Below are 17,328 nucleotides of genomic sequence, written 5' to 3' on the forward strand. Positions count from 1 at the left end.
CTTTTTAACTCATATCACGACAAAGTACATGTATGTATGTCTCTGACGATTTGTAATTCTATATCTGAGCGAATAAACTGAATTGAACTTGAACTTGCTGTGCTTGGTAATTGTGACGTCAGGATAAGTTTCACTTTTGTGGTGATTGTGATGTCAGTCCACAATTCATTACTCCTACGATGATTGTGATGTCAAGTATCGGTAGATCAAAGCCGATGAAATCATTCTTATCTTAAAAAAAGAAAAAAAGAAAAAAAAAAGACAGTTGTTATTTTTACATCTAAAAAGAAACATTTACCGAAAATTAATTACTTACTTTTTATCTACTCAGTCAATATCCCTAATTGTATCCCCAAAATATTCTGATAGAAACAATATTTTAGATCAACATAAGATTGGATTATCGACAAGGGTGTCTCGAAATATCGAAATTCCATAACCCGAACGTGAATAACAACCTGAGTGACTGATAGACTGTAAAGTGACAAAGAAAGATTACTCGCAACATTACGTGTGAATTTTAATTCAGAAAAATAAGATTTATCTCCCTTTGATATTCAGCGTCGTTGACAACAGTGAATTAATCGGCGTAGAGATATATTAAATTTATATAAAGGGTATCCACGTAATACTTCTGTCAAATAAAAAGGTTTCTGCATTGTCGTTTAAAAAAAACATTTTGGTCCATGCATTAACTTAAAAAAATTATTCAGAAGTCACCATGGGACTATTTTCAAACGCGCATCACAAAATCTTTCTATTATGACGTTGTGGCTATTGTCGCATTGTATATTGCCTGATAAGAGACGGGGGTTTTAAATTGTTAAAACTTTTAAAACATTCTAAAGTGCTTTTCACTTAAGCGTCGACGTGTAGTTTCTTATCAAACAGGAAAATGTAACCGTACTGTGTCCGTACTTTTTAGAAAACTATTCTTTTGAAATAAATCTAGAACTTCGGAAATACAGATTAGATGGCAAGAGGAAGACAGTTCGCCCCCTCCCCCGCCTCAGATGGTACATGGGTAAGTTGCTGCACTTATTTCCAATTAAAAATTGCTGTGATTTTTTTCAGATATTAGTTCTAGCGGGAGATAATAATTACTTCACATAGTCTGGAGTTATACTTATTTTTTTTTATCATTTTTAGAGTTTTTTTTTTTATTTATTTATTCAGTAATATGATGGTGTAGCATATTTTTGTTGGATTTTTAACCACTTCTATTTCAAATTGTTACTTATATTTAGAAGATTTCGGCTGTATACCGTTACTATGTAATGGATATCTAAACTATTAATCGCAGGCTTTAATATCTGCATACACTTACGTGTGCCTTAAATCCTCGATAAACTAGATTATATTTCCGCTCTATTTCGGACAATAATTTAGAATTACAAATAATCTGTACCCATGGTTTCACTATTTTGAAGTAGTTCTTCACGTAGTACGAAAAATAAATAGACATGCTTGATTAAAAGGTATGCAACCTTAGAAATTTATCACTACATTTTAATAAATTTAGTCAGTTAAATTCCATGACCCATGTCGATATCTACTGTTTCGTGTTTAAGATATGTGATTAATTATTGCATATGATCCGTTGCTTTGAATAGCCTTGGCAGGGATAAACCCGAGGGTTTAATCTTGTGGTGGATATATTGAACACCGCGTCAAATCTTTTTATAATGCACCCAGCAAGAGCCTTTTTAAAACCCAAAATTAAAATTAAATTGGAGCTTGAATAGAACAATTTTTAAAAAACACCCACTAGTGTATGTAAATAAAGACACTATTGACTGAAAATTGAAATTTAATTTTCTATGGCATGCATTTGACTGTAAAAACATATGTACATGAAATTAACATGAATTTGAACTAGACAGTTTATAAAAGATTCGGACAGACGATGTGGAGGAAGGAGTCCCACTAACTACATGTATAGTGATTTAAAATGTATGATAGTTCAATTTTAACTAGTGGTTATGTGAATCCTTTTTTAAATTAATATAATTACATGAACGTCAGAAACACCAGTTTCAGTTAAGATGAATTTGGCTCACCCCTCTCTCTCTCTCTCTCTCTCTCTCTCTCTCTCTCTCTGAGACTAATCAAGCAATAGCAGAGAGTGTTAAAAGTTTTATTATGGAATCTATTACAGAGTAGAATTTAATAAGTGTTGTCCATTGACCGGTATACACGATAATCCCTCTTCTTATCTCTCCCAGCAAGCATTTTCAATACCAATATCAATAAGTGAGGAGATTATCGAAAGATTAGCCCGCTTTTCCGTCAAAATTGAATCTCTTCAAAAGACAGACTACCTGTGAATATTTAAAACGTCAGATAAGTCTACATTCATTGAGTGTCATTATCATATGTCCGGGTATTTCCATATCTGGTCCATTAAATGGCACTGTAAAAAATGTCTATCATATAAATTTTGTCGTTGATATAAACATCAAAACCTCTCAATGGTTTTACTAGTATACCTGTTTGCTGGTAAATAACATTCATTTACACTGTCAAGAAAAGTCGCTTTTTTCCCCTATCTGCTTCTGCATCTGTATTTGTCACTTTCTAGATTTTTTAAATTATTTCCTTTAACTTTCATTCTATTTTATCATTTCAGTCACAGATTGATATAAATTTACTTGTTGATTTTTTTCCTCATCGGAAGTTAATCGATAGAATTCCTATCGACTGTAGCAACCTCCAATGCCTAAAACGTTGTTCAGAAAATTCCATTTCAAAGTATAATCTTGTTTTCTTTTGGGAGATTTAATAAAATCTGCGAGGACCCGACGGAGGATCAATATTTAGGCTTTGTACATACTGTAGTTTGCCTTAACCGCGGTTGTAGCAGTTAAAACATATCAACTAAGTGTAAATTTGTGTACTTTCTGGTACTCTACCCATTTTTTCAGTTGGCAGAGAAAAGACATCGTATTTAAAAGATTTGCTAAGAAGCCTAACTGTTACTTACTCAGTAGTCGATAGTACTTTATGTCCATAAATCAAGTCTTGGTGAAAATATTCTATATCAATAGGTAAAGGAAATTCTAATTTATAACTAAGACCACTAATAAAGTTTTAATTTCCTGGGGTGGGGTAGGGTCTTTGTTTTTTGGCAGTATGCAAGTACCCACGTATTTTAGAATAGAAGGATTCTTTTTTTCGTGTGAAATAGTTCTAACATCTATTCTGAAAGTAATAAAGTGTATAGGGGCATAACAAAATACAAACTGAACAGTTAAGTTTGCCACGGGAAGTCCAAGGTTTATTTCCAGTAAATTTACTGTGTAAATTCAGCAAGTTTAAAATTTTCCAGAGGAAGCGGGGTCAGGATCACCGACCCCCCCCCCCCCCCCCCCCCCCGACCCACAAATGTAATTTCCCCCTTTTTTAAAGTATGTAAATTATCTACAAGTAAAAATATTTATTGCTGGAAAAAGAATATGCTTCAATGCTTGATTAATCATTTCTCTTCCTTTATTGTAGTTTGTCCATCGAGGCGCTGAGAGTGCGCATGGAGAGCGCAGGACCAACACCAGCACCGGTGTCATGCTCGCAGCACCTTTTGCACCGGAAGCGGAAAGTAGGCCAGCACCGCCTCCACAGCCCTTCCGGTCCAAAACGGAGGTATATAGCTAAACCATCAATTTATCTTCCTCCAATCTTTTGGAATATTTTGTAGCATCTACTAGTAATTCTCAATCAAATGATCACCTGATTTTTAACTTATAATTTCTTTGCAAAACAAAACGACGTTCACTCGTAGTTGACTACACATTTTAAGCATGCAGCGTAAACTATAGATTTTAGTGTTTATATCCAAGCAATTAATTTAAGCAACGGTGTACTCTATATTAAAGAGCAGTTACAACTAGATAGTATGATGTCAAGGAATTTGATAGGATTTTATGTGCTCATACATTAAAACAAATATTTACGCTCTTATCATGGGGGCCTGGTTTTAATACGACCGTACATAAAGTACTTGTTTTGGTTCCCCCAACTTTTATAGAAAGAAGGTAATGTTAGATTTCAAGGACCTCTTAAAAACGCAGATAAAATTACCTCAGCGAATTGTGCTGAGCTGATAGTTTGCATGCATGATCAATAGACTCATGTAAGACTACTTTAATTCCTACAGTAAAAGTGAAATGAATTGAAAGTACCATGTGTTTTTACCAGTAAACGAATGCTATCAATGATTCAAGCCTACCGACATTGAAGGACATTGATTTTGATAAATAAATCACTGGATTCCACAATTTTTTAAACATTTCGTTTTGTTGTCAAGAACTACAATAATAATATAAAATTCTATCGACTTTTTTAAATTGCCTCCTGCTCGGTAGATAAGATTGCAACTAATTGGTTACATGACAATACGCTGAAAACAAACATACCTTTACAAATCAAATGTAAACAACGTGAAATTATGCTTATTCTCAGTCTTGGTCCGACTTAGAAGAGTAATAATTAGTATGTGCTTGTAACCCCCCCCCCCTAAAAAAAGGGTGTGTGTGTATGGGGGGGGGGGGCATCGTCGGATACCCACGGGTGATCGCGTCTTTTACTTATCACGATAAGTAAAAGACGCGATCACCCGTGGGTATCCGACGATGGGGGGGGGGGGGTTGTTAAGTTTTTATTCAGAGAAAATAGAATATAATTCTTTGATCAGAAATTTTCAAATTTCATTTTTCGTCTCATTTGCATATTTTTGCTTCTTTTGCACCACAAACAAATCTTACCGCGAGATTATTATAATATTTACATGCATAAGGCAACATATAGTTATCTTTTTTATTTCTATATCCTATATGTAATATTCTGACTCGAATAATGTTAATATGTACAGAATAAATTTCGGGTTAAAGTTTTGGGTGGGGTGGGGGTATGTAAGGGTCATAGAGATTTGTCGAATGTTTAATTCGGATGTCAGTTCCTATACAATGTAGTTTTCATCAGGACGTTTGTTAAATCAGCAGAGTTATCATTATTCTAATAATTTATATAGATCTAATCAGATTTAATTGCTCAGGACAGTCAGACAAGACAGCTCTCTGGCAAATGCTCCGTCGGCGATTTTTGAATGAATGTTAACCGTGAACCCTCTGTTACAAAAATGAGCAACTCGTTCAGAACAAAATGTCGGAAAGCATTTCACCGAAACTAACGGAATTTAACCTTTAGTTGAAAGATTAGGTTTTAAAGATTTTTTGTATAAAATGGCAATATTAATTTTCCTTTTTAAAAAAAGCGACCTTTGTTGTTGTTTTGGGCTCTTTATAAAAATTGTTAATTGAAAAAGTTTGGAACGCAATATCGAAATTACCGTTGAGATTCATAAATAACGAGAACGTTCTTTATTTCACAGTTTTAACTTTCCTCTGGCTTAATGATCATCTTTTAAATATTGTATCATTTCCTTTGCAACAAAATTTGGGTCAATGTAAGTGATTTTTTACCCGTTTATCATTCAGCCCGTGTCAATTACCCCCCCCCCTTTTCCATTTTAGGAAAGGGGGGGGGGGGGGGTCAGCTCATCCCCTTTAGGAACTTTATATAATGTTACAATTCTATTGGAACGCCTTTTATTTTGTTATTAATTGTGTGCATTCATTGCATACTGTGCCGTTCAATATGTGTGGCATTGTCAAGTTTTTGTAGGATGTGCGGAAAGTGAACTTGCTTAATTTTAAATAATTAAAAAAACATAAACAGCTGTTTACGTTGTGATTTTTAGGAAAATTAATTATTCATACCCTTTTCGTTCATTTTTTAATTAAAAAAATATATTAATTCTAGTATGCATCCGTTGGCACGTTTTGCTTGTCAAATAAAGGCCATAACTTCTACATATAAGCCTATTGGAACTTCAAAGTAGCAGTGTTTGGGCTGATTTATCTACCGAATGTAGACTTGTAAAGCCCGTATCGAAGCAGTAGGGATTTACTTGGATCCCTCAACAATCTGATAAGAGGAGGGGTGAATTGTGGACCAAAACACAAACTTGTCACTCTAGTCTGTGAAGTGAAAAAAAGGAGAGCTATGGGTCTGATAGCATATAAACCCCTAATTGATTACGGTTTTCTTTATTGGACGACCCCTTCACGGTTTAATCAAGGGATGAATATTTAAACTCGCCACAGTTGAGGAACTTTTTGTATATGCCTAGTAACATAGCGGGCGGGTATCGCTTCCTATAGAGCACCTGCCGTGCTGATTAATTGAAATGTGCTAATTAGAAAGGACGTTCGATACGACTTTTTTGAAACAATATCTGTGCATATAAATGGAGTTTGTGCAAGGATAAATTGATTTGAAATTCTTGTGACCATGGCATATTTCTGGAATCAAAGACCCTGTAACAGACAAAGCTGTAACAGTGCTTCTTTGCCGGGAATTCATGAAGTATGCCTATATATCAGGTTACAATTAATTGTCGTGTATATTAATCAACTAAAAAGTTTGGATTTGAATTAATTCACTAATTTCTTTTTTCCAGATTAACTACAGAACTGCCAATAGATTTTCAGAGCATGATAATCGCCATGCATTTCAAGACCACGGCGTGTATTTTGGCAATGTAAGTATTCTGTATATCTTAGATATGTTTACAGCGAGAGAAAAATATCGATCATGCAAATTATAGAAAGCAAGAAAGCAATTAATATTTATCGATTTTTAAATAAGCTGACCAGAATCAAATGGTTTAAGCCAAGTAAGGTAACGGGTATCAATTTTGCTATGAAAGAAAATTCAAGACTTGGCGATTTATTATTTGAATTCAGCGAACCATACTTGAGGGTTAAAAAACAATCCAGGTAGTTGATCCTGTTATGTAAAAAAACAAAATTGTTAACGAAGTGTATACCTGTGAATGGACTGTTGAAGACATTTAAACTACTGACAATTGTAACGTCCGTCTTGTGTGAAGTTTGAACAGCCGTAAATGATTTCTAAAACATTTGTTTTACATCTCAAGAAACATTCAGTCTTTTGTGTGCATTGGTATAAAGCCTTGGTCAGTCTATGTGCCTAAAGAATTAAATTTTTGGACTCGTTTTGTAAATATCTTTTACCAATAATGCTAGTACTAAAATTTAATTGCCTATCGCGATAAAACTTATCACGAGTCTGACCTTTTGGTAAATTTCGATAGATGTTTGGTTTTTAGATTGTTTGGGGTTTTTGGATTTTGTTTGTTTGGTTTGCTTTTGAATAAATATGTTTTTGTATCTCATTTTCTGATTTCATCTTTTAGGGTAAGGAGGAAAGAAGTCTGGGAAGAAAAATCACCTTACCAGATCTTCGTCTTCACCACACAGAAAAGTCTTTCTTAAAGCACCACTCCAGAAACCCCGTAGATGCCGATTTAAACACAAACTATAGGGTAGCCTACCTGGGCCAGCCCGCCGAAAAACCACCCGTTCATCGGCGCTTTCCCCGGAAGTACCGGGCCCCAGAACCCGGAAGTTTCAAATTACAAACCTCCACAACCAATTGGTACCAAGCCCCGGATGTTCCCTTCAGAACACCGACCCAAGTCCTGGCCGTGTCACAGGAACCGTTTCCGAAGCATAATCCGTGGAAATACTCCAATCATGGGATGAGAGACATATACCCGCCCTACGAGCGGAACGCCAAGCAACTAGTGGATAACCAGTTTAACAAATATGGCGCCGCTTTTGCGACAGCTAGTGAATGAAATCCTTATTCGATAACCTTAGGAGATTTTAAGATATATTTATACAAACACAAATATACCATCATATATATGTGATCATTTTCTTTAAGCACCTTCTGTGATATTTTTTTCGGAGATGGTTGAACCAACAGTTTTAACAAAGAGGACACGGTCTAAATAGTTGTCCGTATATATATGCATTATTTTCTACAAATTCAAGAAAAGTGTGTCATTTTATGTTACAATTTATTGTTGAATATATAAAATATACAACCTATGCTTTTTAATGCCTTTTCTTTCAATATCTTTGATACACGAGTTTAACAGACAGAAGGGCCTTTGTTAGCCGTTGCATTGCAGTTAAGAGTGCGGTATCTTGATTATATAGAATGTTTCTGAGGAGCACTTAACCGAATTTTGATTAAGTTAGAAAGATCTGACATGCCCTTATCATAAATACATGTTTGGAATGTGCAGGCCTCACCTAATTAATGATGAATTAAGTCCTTTCTCTGTTGAAAATTTAATGTCATAGTATAATGTACTTCAGTAAAATACTTTTGAAATAGTACATAAGTTAATTGTAAAGAACGTGTTTTACATTAACATTTTTATTGAGTGGTAATATATTTAACCCCCCCCCACCAAAAACAAAAAAAACCCAAAAAACATTGAACATGTGAAGACAGTCAGAATCAACATATAAATCATGGCTTTTGTCAGAAGCTATAAAAATATAAATAGGTAGGCAACGACAGTTTAAAATAAATGTATACACGTAGGCTCCTCAGATTCATAAATTCTTTTGTTCTCCACCTGCACCACATTCCCACTTAGCCAACAAAGATCTACCTGCATTTTTTTTTCAAAATGTTGGCTAAGTGGGAAGACACTTATGTATATATGTGAAGATGGCATGCATGTTTGAAATAATTACGGGTGATGCAAGTACGAGTACAATAATATCAACATTAAGATGCCATTGATAAGAGCAGTACTTTCTCCGAGGATCACATAGATGCCTGTGTACATGTAGCTAAAAGACTATTCCTCAGGGTGAATGCACCATTAACATTTCAATAATATTTAAAGCTTGTCATATGTTATATTCTCTCAGTTGTCTGTCGGTATGTGAAATTCAAGTATATCTGTCTGATAAGAAAATTCTGACGTTTTCTATTATCATTAGAAGCGAACAGTATTAATTACTCTGTAATGCCATACCACAGGGGAAATGGCCTGTAATTGCAAACACTTTTGATCAGTTTTGACCCCCCTTCTATATTTAATTTACCCGATAATAACTTATGCTTAGTTATGATACAATCTATATTTTTGGGGGTCAGATTAAATAAGAAATAAACCTGACCAAGCAATGTTTTTTTAATAAACCAAGACAAACACGATTTTTTTTTTAGAAAGGACATTTTATTTACAAGAAAGACAGGCATATAATATCTTACATTTATAACCAACAAACAACTAATAAACAACATTTGTATAAAAACAACGACAACTAATTCCTGTCGATGAGTTTTTGAATTTCTGCTTGCCTTTTTTCTAATTCTGCGATCTTTGCATTGTTCTGTTCCAAACGACTCTCTAGGGATTGTATTAATGGTCCGTGCATGACTTCCATGATATGGCACAAAGATTTTGTAAACACTGCAACAAATAAGATATATTGCAAGAATTAAATACTATCAAATAAAATAAATACCAGTAGCAGTATACAGCTTATAAATGTACACAGTCAGACAGAAAGCAAGGCAAAAGAGAGATAACCCTCTTGCCTTATTGCGTCTACAAAACAATGTCAATATTCATATCCTGATCTTGATAACTAAAGTTGCTTATTTCAACCCCCCCCCCCCCTCCCAAAAAATATTCATAGGTAATTATTAATATATTAAAAAAATGTATTTGGAACAATCTATTCTATGATATATCCCATGACAAGATTCACACCAACATATGATATTCTATTTTTCTTAAACTTTATGTGAATAAAAGTCACTTTACAGTATAATCTTATAAGGTGAAAATAATTTGGTAACTGGAGATCAGCAGAATGGTTAAGACAACTCCTACTTCAAAGTGTTTTCTCTAGGGACAAACTGTCACAGGTGCTTGAGGACAATGCCACTTACCCAACCACTGATTTTATATACAGGAAGGGGAGAGTCAAATACCCTTGGTCAATGAGACTCGAGGAGGGGGGTAACTTTCCTGACCTCAAGCACCTGTGACATACAAAACAAACTCTGGAGGATACCTGAGGAGTTCTGGAGTTTGGTGATCAGATCTAGTTCAGGGTCGGCCGTCGCCTTCTTATACTCTTCCTCTTCCTCCTGACAGAGGATCTTGGGAAGTTCAATCAGAGATTCCAAACATGCTTTTCCTAATCCTGAGCTGGGGACAATGTGGAGAGGGACTTCGACTCGAGCGTACCTGTAAAACAGACAGGATACATTTATAGACTGTAGAACACACAGAATATATTCACACACTTTAAGACAAACAAAACACAAATACATTCACTTTCTGTAGAACAAACAGCTAGAATACACTTTAAAATATATACATTCAACCAAATATTCAACATTTGAAGTATAATTATTTGAGGCCAAAGATATATAAGAGTAATATTTGAAATTCAAGGTTTGTCTTTTTTTCTCAATAAAATGCTGAGTCATAAAAATCATCATTTATGTATTTAAAGAGGTTCGCTCCTTAGGTTTTAGGTAGCCATTTTGGGTCACCACAAGCCTGAAAATTCTGCATCACTTATAAATTCTAGTAATATATTTATCTTTTACAATGCCAAATGAACTTTATTGAATAAAATTGTTTTGAAAAAAAGTCATATTAGTAAGTATGTTTTGTGGTGGAAGGTTTTCAAGAAGAAAATGAACAATTATCATAACTCCCTGGTTTTAGAGTACTGTTACTTTAGCTTCCTAATTTTCAATGCAGACAAAACTTTTAGATAGTTTGTGTATTACGATATATTCATGATGTTCTAAAAAACATATTTAAACACTATTTTGATATTTCTATCAATATATTTTGGCATATTTAGCTTATATTTCATAGAAGTTAAGAAAAAAATAACTCCAATTTTGGCCTAAAATTAGCTTATTTCATGCTATATCTCAAATTTTTGAGATGTGACCCCCTACTTGTTTTACTTTTAAATGAGACATTAAATGTATGTCTATATGTATGCAAAGTTTTGGAAAGATGACATTACTATATTTTTTTTACTTGCATAATAATTTGATTACTTTAAAATTTTGTAACATCTGTTGTTGTGTTCATTATCTACTGGCCTTTAATGCCACCAGTAAAGCAAGAATTATTAAACTTTGACTTAGATTTTACTTTTATAGTCACTACATGTGTTCAACTTCATACTGTATTAAAATCAAAGCTAAATAATAGTTCAAACTATTATAGCATTGAATCATGATTTTTTGAAGTATACAGTCTCATAACTGCAGCGGTGTGTGCATACAAATTGAGTAACGCGCGTTAGCGCTTTATGAAAATTTGTATGCACACATCGCTGCAGTTATGAGACTGTATACTTCAAAACATCATGATTTAATGCTTATATTTACATTTTTTCAACTTCTTGCCTTGTCTGCAAATGTGATTTATACCTTAAAATTCCTATCTTATCCTAAGGGTTAGTTCCTATTAATGGAAGAGCTACAGTAACAAACACAAGCGTGACCTTTTGATTTTCGCTTGTGACGTTGCAGTTTACAGCGTTCAACGTTTGTGACGTCATAATAAATCTCTTCATTTTAACCTTTGAGTACCCTGTGTACATTACAGTGTCATAACTGCCGTAGCTTTCAACACACTTTACAAGGAAAAAATATGTGGAATGTAAATATAAATATGTTTGATTTCCTCAAATTATCAATTTCCATGTCAAATTTAAGCAAAAATTTCAGGAATATTATCATTTTTGTTTGGGGCCCTATATTTTCAAAAAATGGCATGTGACATGAGTTTATAATAAATGAACATTTTATGTCCCCATCTTTATATCCAAGTGGTTTTCGGATGATTGACATTACTATTATTTCAGGTGCCAACTTCCCTTAAACACATATTTAATATCCATAATACATGTATTTCTACTTAGAATTACATGAACACACTTTATATATGAATTTGAATATGGTTTGGTACTTGATTAAAAAGTTGTTACACGTACTTATATTAGTACTAGTAGATCATGTATGTAATGCGTAAATCTGGTAACATATAATAAACCATTTATCAAATGAATGTTTGAAATACAAATTGATTTATATTTTTTACAATGTCACAAACATAACTGTTTAATACATGTATAAATTCATATGCTTATGATATACAATGTATGTTTATATGGAAAGATCACGTCAAGACATATAACTTAAAGCAATATGAGTTGCAATTTTCATGTTGAAATTTTTTTGGAAGAAAATGTTATTTTCTACTAAAATGACAAAAAATATCATGGTTTTAAAGTTTCTGTTAGCTCTGTTTTGTGGGGAAAAGCCATTAAGAAGCCTTAATTGGAGCAAAATTGAATTATTGTCGTCCTGTACAAAATTTGATCTGCTTTATATTCCTTATAAGTGAAATCTTTCTCCTGACAAAAAATAATGATTTTTTCAAATCTTATTTATCATAAAAGTTTAAGTTACAGGCAGACTAATCATACAAACAGGTTTTTGCAGCAAATTAAAATTCTAAAAAATACTGCTCATATTGCTTTAAAACCTCCTGTTGATATTCTTAGGGATCATGAATTTACAAGGAAACACGGAATTTCTTAGCTAACAAGAATCACATTTTGATTTATGGAAGGCCACATACAATGTGTATTATCAAATAAAAGTTAAAAAAAAACATGCTGTCTCAATAGAACAGCTGGTTTTGGTGGCTCGCCTCCTACACTTGCATGCATATACAGCATGAAGTATTATTTTGGGAAATAGTAAATGGATATTTTCACAACCCATAGAAAATATCCTAAGGTGAGAGGGTACAAAAGGAAAAAGATTTCTGCAGAGTGTGTTCATTTAATCTATTTTTAAATTAACCCATTCTAAATGTTTCATTATACATGTATATTGATACAATAAAGTAATAGAGTAACCTAGAAATCTATTTCCACTAAATCTTTTATACAGAAAGTATGTTTTTATATTGATGTTTTTTCAATAACAAAGAGGATCATCTTCTTAGGTGTAATTTGTATGTGTGATAACACTGCTGGTTGAGGAATTGCTCGAGAGTGGTTGTATGGGTGTCATAACACTGCTGGGTGAGGAACCAGGGGGTGTGGTTATCTGGGTGATAACACTGCTGGGTGAGGGACCAGGGTGTGGTTGCATGGATAACACTGCTGGGTGAAGGACCATGGGAGTGGTTGTCTGAGTAATAACACTGATGGGTGAGGGACCAGGGGTGTGGTTATATGGATGATAACACTGCTGAGGGACCGGGGGTGTGGACGTCTGGGTGATTGAACTGCTGATAAGGGACCTGGGAGTATGGTTGTCTGGATAACACTGCTGGGTGCGGGACCGAGGAATGTGGTTGTCTGGATAACACTGCTGGGCTAGGGACCAGGGGTGTTGTTGTCTGGATAACACTGCTGGGTGAGGGGCTGGGGAATGTGGTTGTCTGGATAGCACTGATAGGTGAGGGACTGGGGGTGTGGTTGTATTGATAACACTGCTGGGTGAGGGACCAGGGGTGTCGTTGTATTGATAACAGTGCTGGGTGAAGGACCGGGGAGTGTGGTTGTCTGGATAGCACTGATAGGTGAAAGGCTGGGGGTGTGGTTGTATGGGTGATAACACTGCTGGGTGAGGGACTGGGGTGAATTCAACTTACTGTGGTGGGTAGCCATCCATTGCTTGATTGATGGACTGGAAACAGGTCAACTGGTGTCTGTAACTCTGTGTATAAATAGATATTGATTTAACAATCAAGTTTGTATTTATATATAAACATTTATTATATCTGTGTGTAAATAAATAGACAATAAAACACACTTTTTCAAAACAAGAAATGAATGCCTGACACAATATACATTATATATTGCAGAAAGTGTGAATTAGATGTCCACTTTTATGTCCAGAATAGTATTGGACAGTGCATACACAGCTCAGCTTCTGTCACACTGACAGAGAAGGTACAATATCTGTAGTAAACTACACAGCTGTTGGCTTTATGGTTCATAACAATTATAAATTCATTTACCATTTGATAATAAAATGGAGTTTGCAGGCATTTAAATCCTTGTAACATTTACTTTTTGTGCAATATATAATAACATGGATATTTTAAAGTTCTGTAAAATTTAAGTTAAATTATAAGATCTGCTTGTTTGTTCTAATTTCATAGCTTGGTGGATAAACTGTCAAACTGAGAGTATTGATCCAAATACTAGTATCCCAATTTTAAACACCAAGGAATTTTGTTTTATGAATTGAAATGTTTTTTTTTCTAATCTCAAGTTGCTATCTGTTCTTTCATTATGAAATCTTAATTCATGCAAAAGCATCAGATCCTTCATGATTAAACAAGTTTGTGTTAATTTAAGAGGTTTTTTTCAAATGTGTTGAGAACTCTCAAGTTACAAGTTCAGTCAGGTTTGTCCACTGACTATCATCAACTGACCTTTGTAGATTTGTCTTCATTGAAAACAGAGAAGATAAGCCCAATGAATCCTTCATCCATCATCTGATACATGGCCTGAGTCCTTACATCTGCAATAATATTGTAAACTCATTCAGGCAACAACCAAGAATTACAATATTTGAATACAGTAAATAATAAATAAAAATTGAATTGAGTGGTTAGAGATTTTAAATCATGAATGTGGAGTACCCAATCATTGTATAAAAACTGAGCCATTACAAACTCTATTGTTATACTTTCATGTTAAATACTGAAATCTGATTGGTTAAGACGCATTTAATAATATTTTCTATTACCCTCAGCGTTAGCAACGCACTTAGCAACGGGTAACATTAAAAAATGTTACATGCGCGAAAATTATGCGCGTACGGTTCGCTGTAGAATTCATGTTATTCCTATATAAAAGCAGTTAAATTTTCTGAAAAATTAAGACATTCAGTATAACAAAATAAATAGTGCCTGTTTGGGAGGATAACAGTTGAAATTGACACCCCTCAAAAACCATTGTCAACCTCCGCTTCGCGTTGGTTGACAATGGTTTTCTCGGGGTGTCAATTTCAACTGTTACCCTCCCAAACAGGCACTATTTATATAATGACACTCCAGTAACCTTGAATAATTTGATTTCCATCAGTAAAATGATAAAATAAAATGAAATAATCCAGGATTGAGATAATAATACTGGAAATCAAGAACTGAGTATGGTATGTAGATAAACGACTCTGAGCAACAATTCTGACAACCTGATTAGTACATACCAACATGTGATGGCCAGACTGTGATGTGGGGGTGAGAGTGATACCAGCCTAGGACTCTCAAAGGTCTGTTATACTGCTGGGCTAGTCTCTAAAACATTATGAACATGCATTCAAGTCTTATTATCTTGAATTCCATGGGAACAAGTTTAAAGTACGAGAAACCAGTGGATTACAGATACTGGAGTTAGAATACACATCTTGCTTGGAACCTCCAACACATCTTTGGTTTTTCAGACCAATGTTACATGAAATACATGAAATGTCATCAAAGTTAAATAATACATGTACTTGTTTTTTGTTAAAATTATTCGCTTGAAATTTGTTACTCTTTCAGCAAAAGTAAAATTATTTGGTATTTACCACTTAATAGATTAGCATGATATGTTATTCACAAGGGAACACAAAGGAAAGACTTGCAAAAATGCACGGTTTAGTACAATACATCACTTGCAGATTTTCTAACAACAAAAAAAAAATTGTGAAAGTCTCAATTCATTGTAGAAGTGGTTCTTCTATTTCTACAGTAATTCTATGAAATTGTTGACTAACACAGTTTTTGTATTCAGAGAGTACAGTGAAAAGGACTTTGACAACAATGTAGGCCTACATTCCATTTAGATTATAATCACCTCAGCCTTGCTCGAGGCATCAGAGAGTTGTTCAGGAGAGATCTCCACTCTGTCTGGCTGTTTGTCCGATCTTCTTAACATGATCACAGAGAAGATGTGTAGAACTCTATTTTCATCCACCTGAATGCATATCGAACATATTGATTCATCAGAAACATGAATACTGTACTTATCAAGTTTATATACATTATAATCTTATGTCATTTTTTTTGCTTTTTAACAACGTAGTTTGGCAAAATGAAAATGTTGTCAAAATGTGTTCAAATTGGCTTTTCACTTCGAAATTCACAAATTCAGGAAAATTTAAGAATTCAAATTGCTAAAATATTATATATTTTTTACGCATGACCGGTTTCCAGCTGATCAGCTGAGACACAGAGAAAGTAGGTCACAACGCCATTTCCTTTTATTACCTCTCCTATGAGTAGCCCCATCACCTCCTCTCTTTCCGTAGATAGTGCATGTGTTAAACACACCATATAGGCATCAGCCTCCAAATGCACGCTCTCTACAACCATTCTGATCGGTACAACTAGCAGTGCCTAGGCAGTCCCTTGCACCGACAGACCGGAAATCTCCCCGAGAGAGAGAGGGAAGAATTTACCTCCACGTAAAAGAGTTCACATTATTTGAATATGTGTCGTAGGACTACAAGGCTAGCCTGTGTCTTTCTCTCTGCCCAAAAATGAACGTATAACATGTACATTAAGTTTGAATGAAGATAACAATTCATTTTTCTTATTTGCATGTTTTCCTTTTATTTACTCATATTCAGTTTGATCATATAATCCAAGTGATTTAAAATTACGGTTAAAGGTACTCACTACACCTAACTTATACTTTTTAAAACACGTCATAGGATGGCGATTTTGAATGTTTTGTTAAACAGTTTATATTGTTCGATTGGGTTGTATATTGCGGTAGCTCAGTGGTTAAAGAAATGGGCTTCTGAACCGCAGATCATGAGTTCGAATCTACCTGGAGATTTTGTTCATGTTAACTTAATTAAATTATTGAAAATGTAATTTTTCATCCAAAATTGCACATTTTTTGCATATTAGGCTCCAATACTTCTTATCCATTATGGTATATCTAATAATCAAGTAAATTTCTGATGATTTGAGAAAATATTTCACGGTGTAGTGAGCCACTGTAAACACGTTTTGTTACATGTAGTAACTTATCATGCACGTTGGGAATAATTTTTTGTGATTTTTACAAAAAATGATGCCTCTGCATTTCTATTAGAAGTATGATCAGAATGATGTATGAAAAATATTTTGCATTGAAATCGGGAATGGACATGTGTACACGTAAATGCATATAAATCAGGACTCAACAAATCTTTTGTGAAAAAAAAATTATACACGTACCTTTAATATTGTTTTCGTTGGAAATTGAAAAAAATATTCATGAAGTATACTCATAGTACTTATAAAATGTAGTGTATTTTAATATTCTATTGCTAATTTTTTTTTCAGACATGCTATATTTTTAAAGCTGCGTTTTTTATACAACCGTGGTG

The 17,328-nt window shown here is 34.1% G+C and overlaps 2 protein-coding genes across 3 annotated transcripts; one reads left to right on the forward strand and one right to left on the reverse strand.

The window, feature by feature from the left end:
• The first annotated feature begins 775 nt into the window (after positions 1–775).
• Positions 776–7,976, forward strand: LOC128182367 (testis-expressed protein 36-like). 2 transcript variants are annotated; one of them, XM_052850967.1, is made up of 4 exons: positions 776–1,024; positions 3,499–3,639; positions 6,518–6,598; positions 7,277–7,976. In XM_052850967.1, the coding sequence occupies exons 1-4, from the start codon at positions 974–976 to the stop codon at positions 7,718–7,720; spliced, it is 717 nt and encodes a 238-aa protein (XP_052706927.1). In that variant the 5' UTR covers positions 776–973; the 3' UTR covers positions 7,721–7,976. The 2 variants fall into 2 exon arrangements, with proteins under 2 accessions (XP_052706927.1, XP_052706929.1); XM_052850969.1 differs by lacking the exons at positions 776–1,024; positions 3,499–3,639 and adding an exon at positions 5,993–6,423.
• Positions 7,977–9,105: 1,129 nt separating this feature from the next.
• On the reverse strand, positions 9,106–16,409 carry LOC128179288 (lys-63-specific deubiquitinase BRCC36-like). Its single transcript, XM_052846677.1, has 7 exons — positions 16,217–16,409; positions 15,804–15,923; positions 15,175–15,262; positions 14,396–14,484; positions 13,607–13,671; positions 9,975–10,150; positions 9,106–9,364 (listed from the first exon to the last, which is right to left on the reverse strand). Exons 1-7 carry the CDS (start codon positions 16,319–16,321, stop codon positions 9,216–9,218), a joined length of 792 nt encoding a protein of 263 aa, XP_052702637.1. The 5' UTR covers positions 16,322–16,409; the 3' UTR covers positions 9,106–9,215.
• Positions 16,410–17,328: the final 919 nt, after the last annotated feature.

The sequence above is a fragment of the Crassostrea angulata genome, chromosome 4, assembly GCF_025612915.1.
Source record: "Crassostrea angulata isolate pt1a10 chromosome 4, ASM2561291v2, whole genome shotgun sequence".
Lineage (NCBI taxonomy): Eukaryota > Metazoa > Mollusca > Bivalvia > Ostreida > Ostreidae > Magallana > Magallana angulata.

Excerpts from the sequence above, each read along its gene's own strand:
- LOC128182367 (XM_052850967.1), top strand. The coding sequence starts at position 974 with ATGGCAAGAGGAAGACAGTTCGCCCCCTCCCCCGCCTCAGATGGTACA. Across the intron at positions 1,025-3,498 it reads CCGCCTCAGATGGTACATGG|TTTGTCCATCGAGGCGCTGA; the intron begins GTAAGTTGCTGC and ends CCTTTATTGTAG. Across the intron at positions 6,599-7,276 it reads ACGGCGTGTATTTTGGCAAT|GGTAAGGAGGAAAGAAGTCT; the intron begins GTAAGTATTCTG and ends TTCATCTTTTAG.
- LOC128179288 (XM_052846677.1), bottom strand. The coding sequence starts at position 16,321 with ATGGTTGTAGAGAGCGTGCATTTGGAGGCTGATGCCTATATGGTGTGT. Across the intron at positions 14,485-15,174 it reads AGTCTGGCCATCACATGTTG|ATGTAAGGACTCAGGCCATG; the intron begins GTATGTACTAAT and ends ATATTATTGCAG. Across the intron at positions 10,151-13,606 it reads ATGGATGGCTACCCACCACA|GTACGCTCGAGTCGAAGTCC; the intron begins GTAAGTTGAATT and ends TCTGTTTTACAG.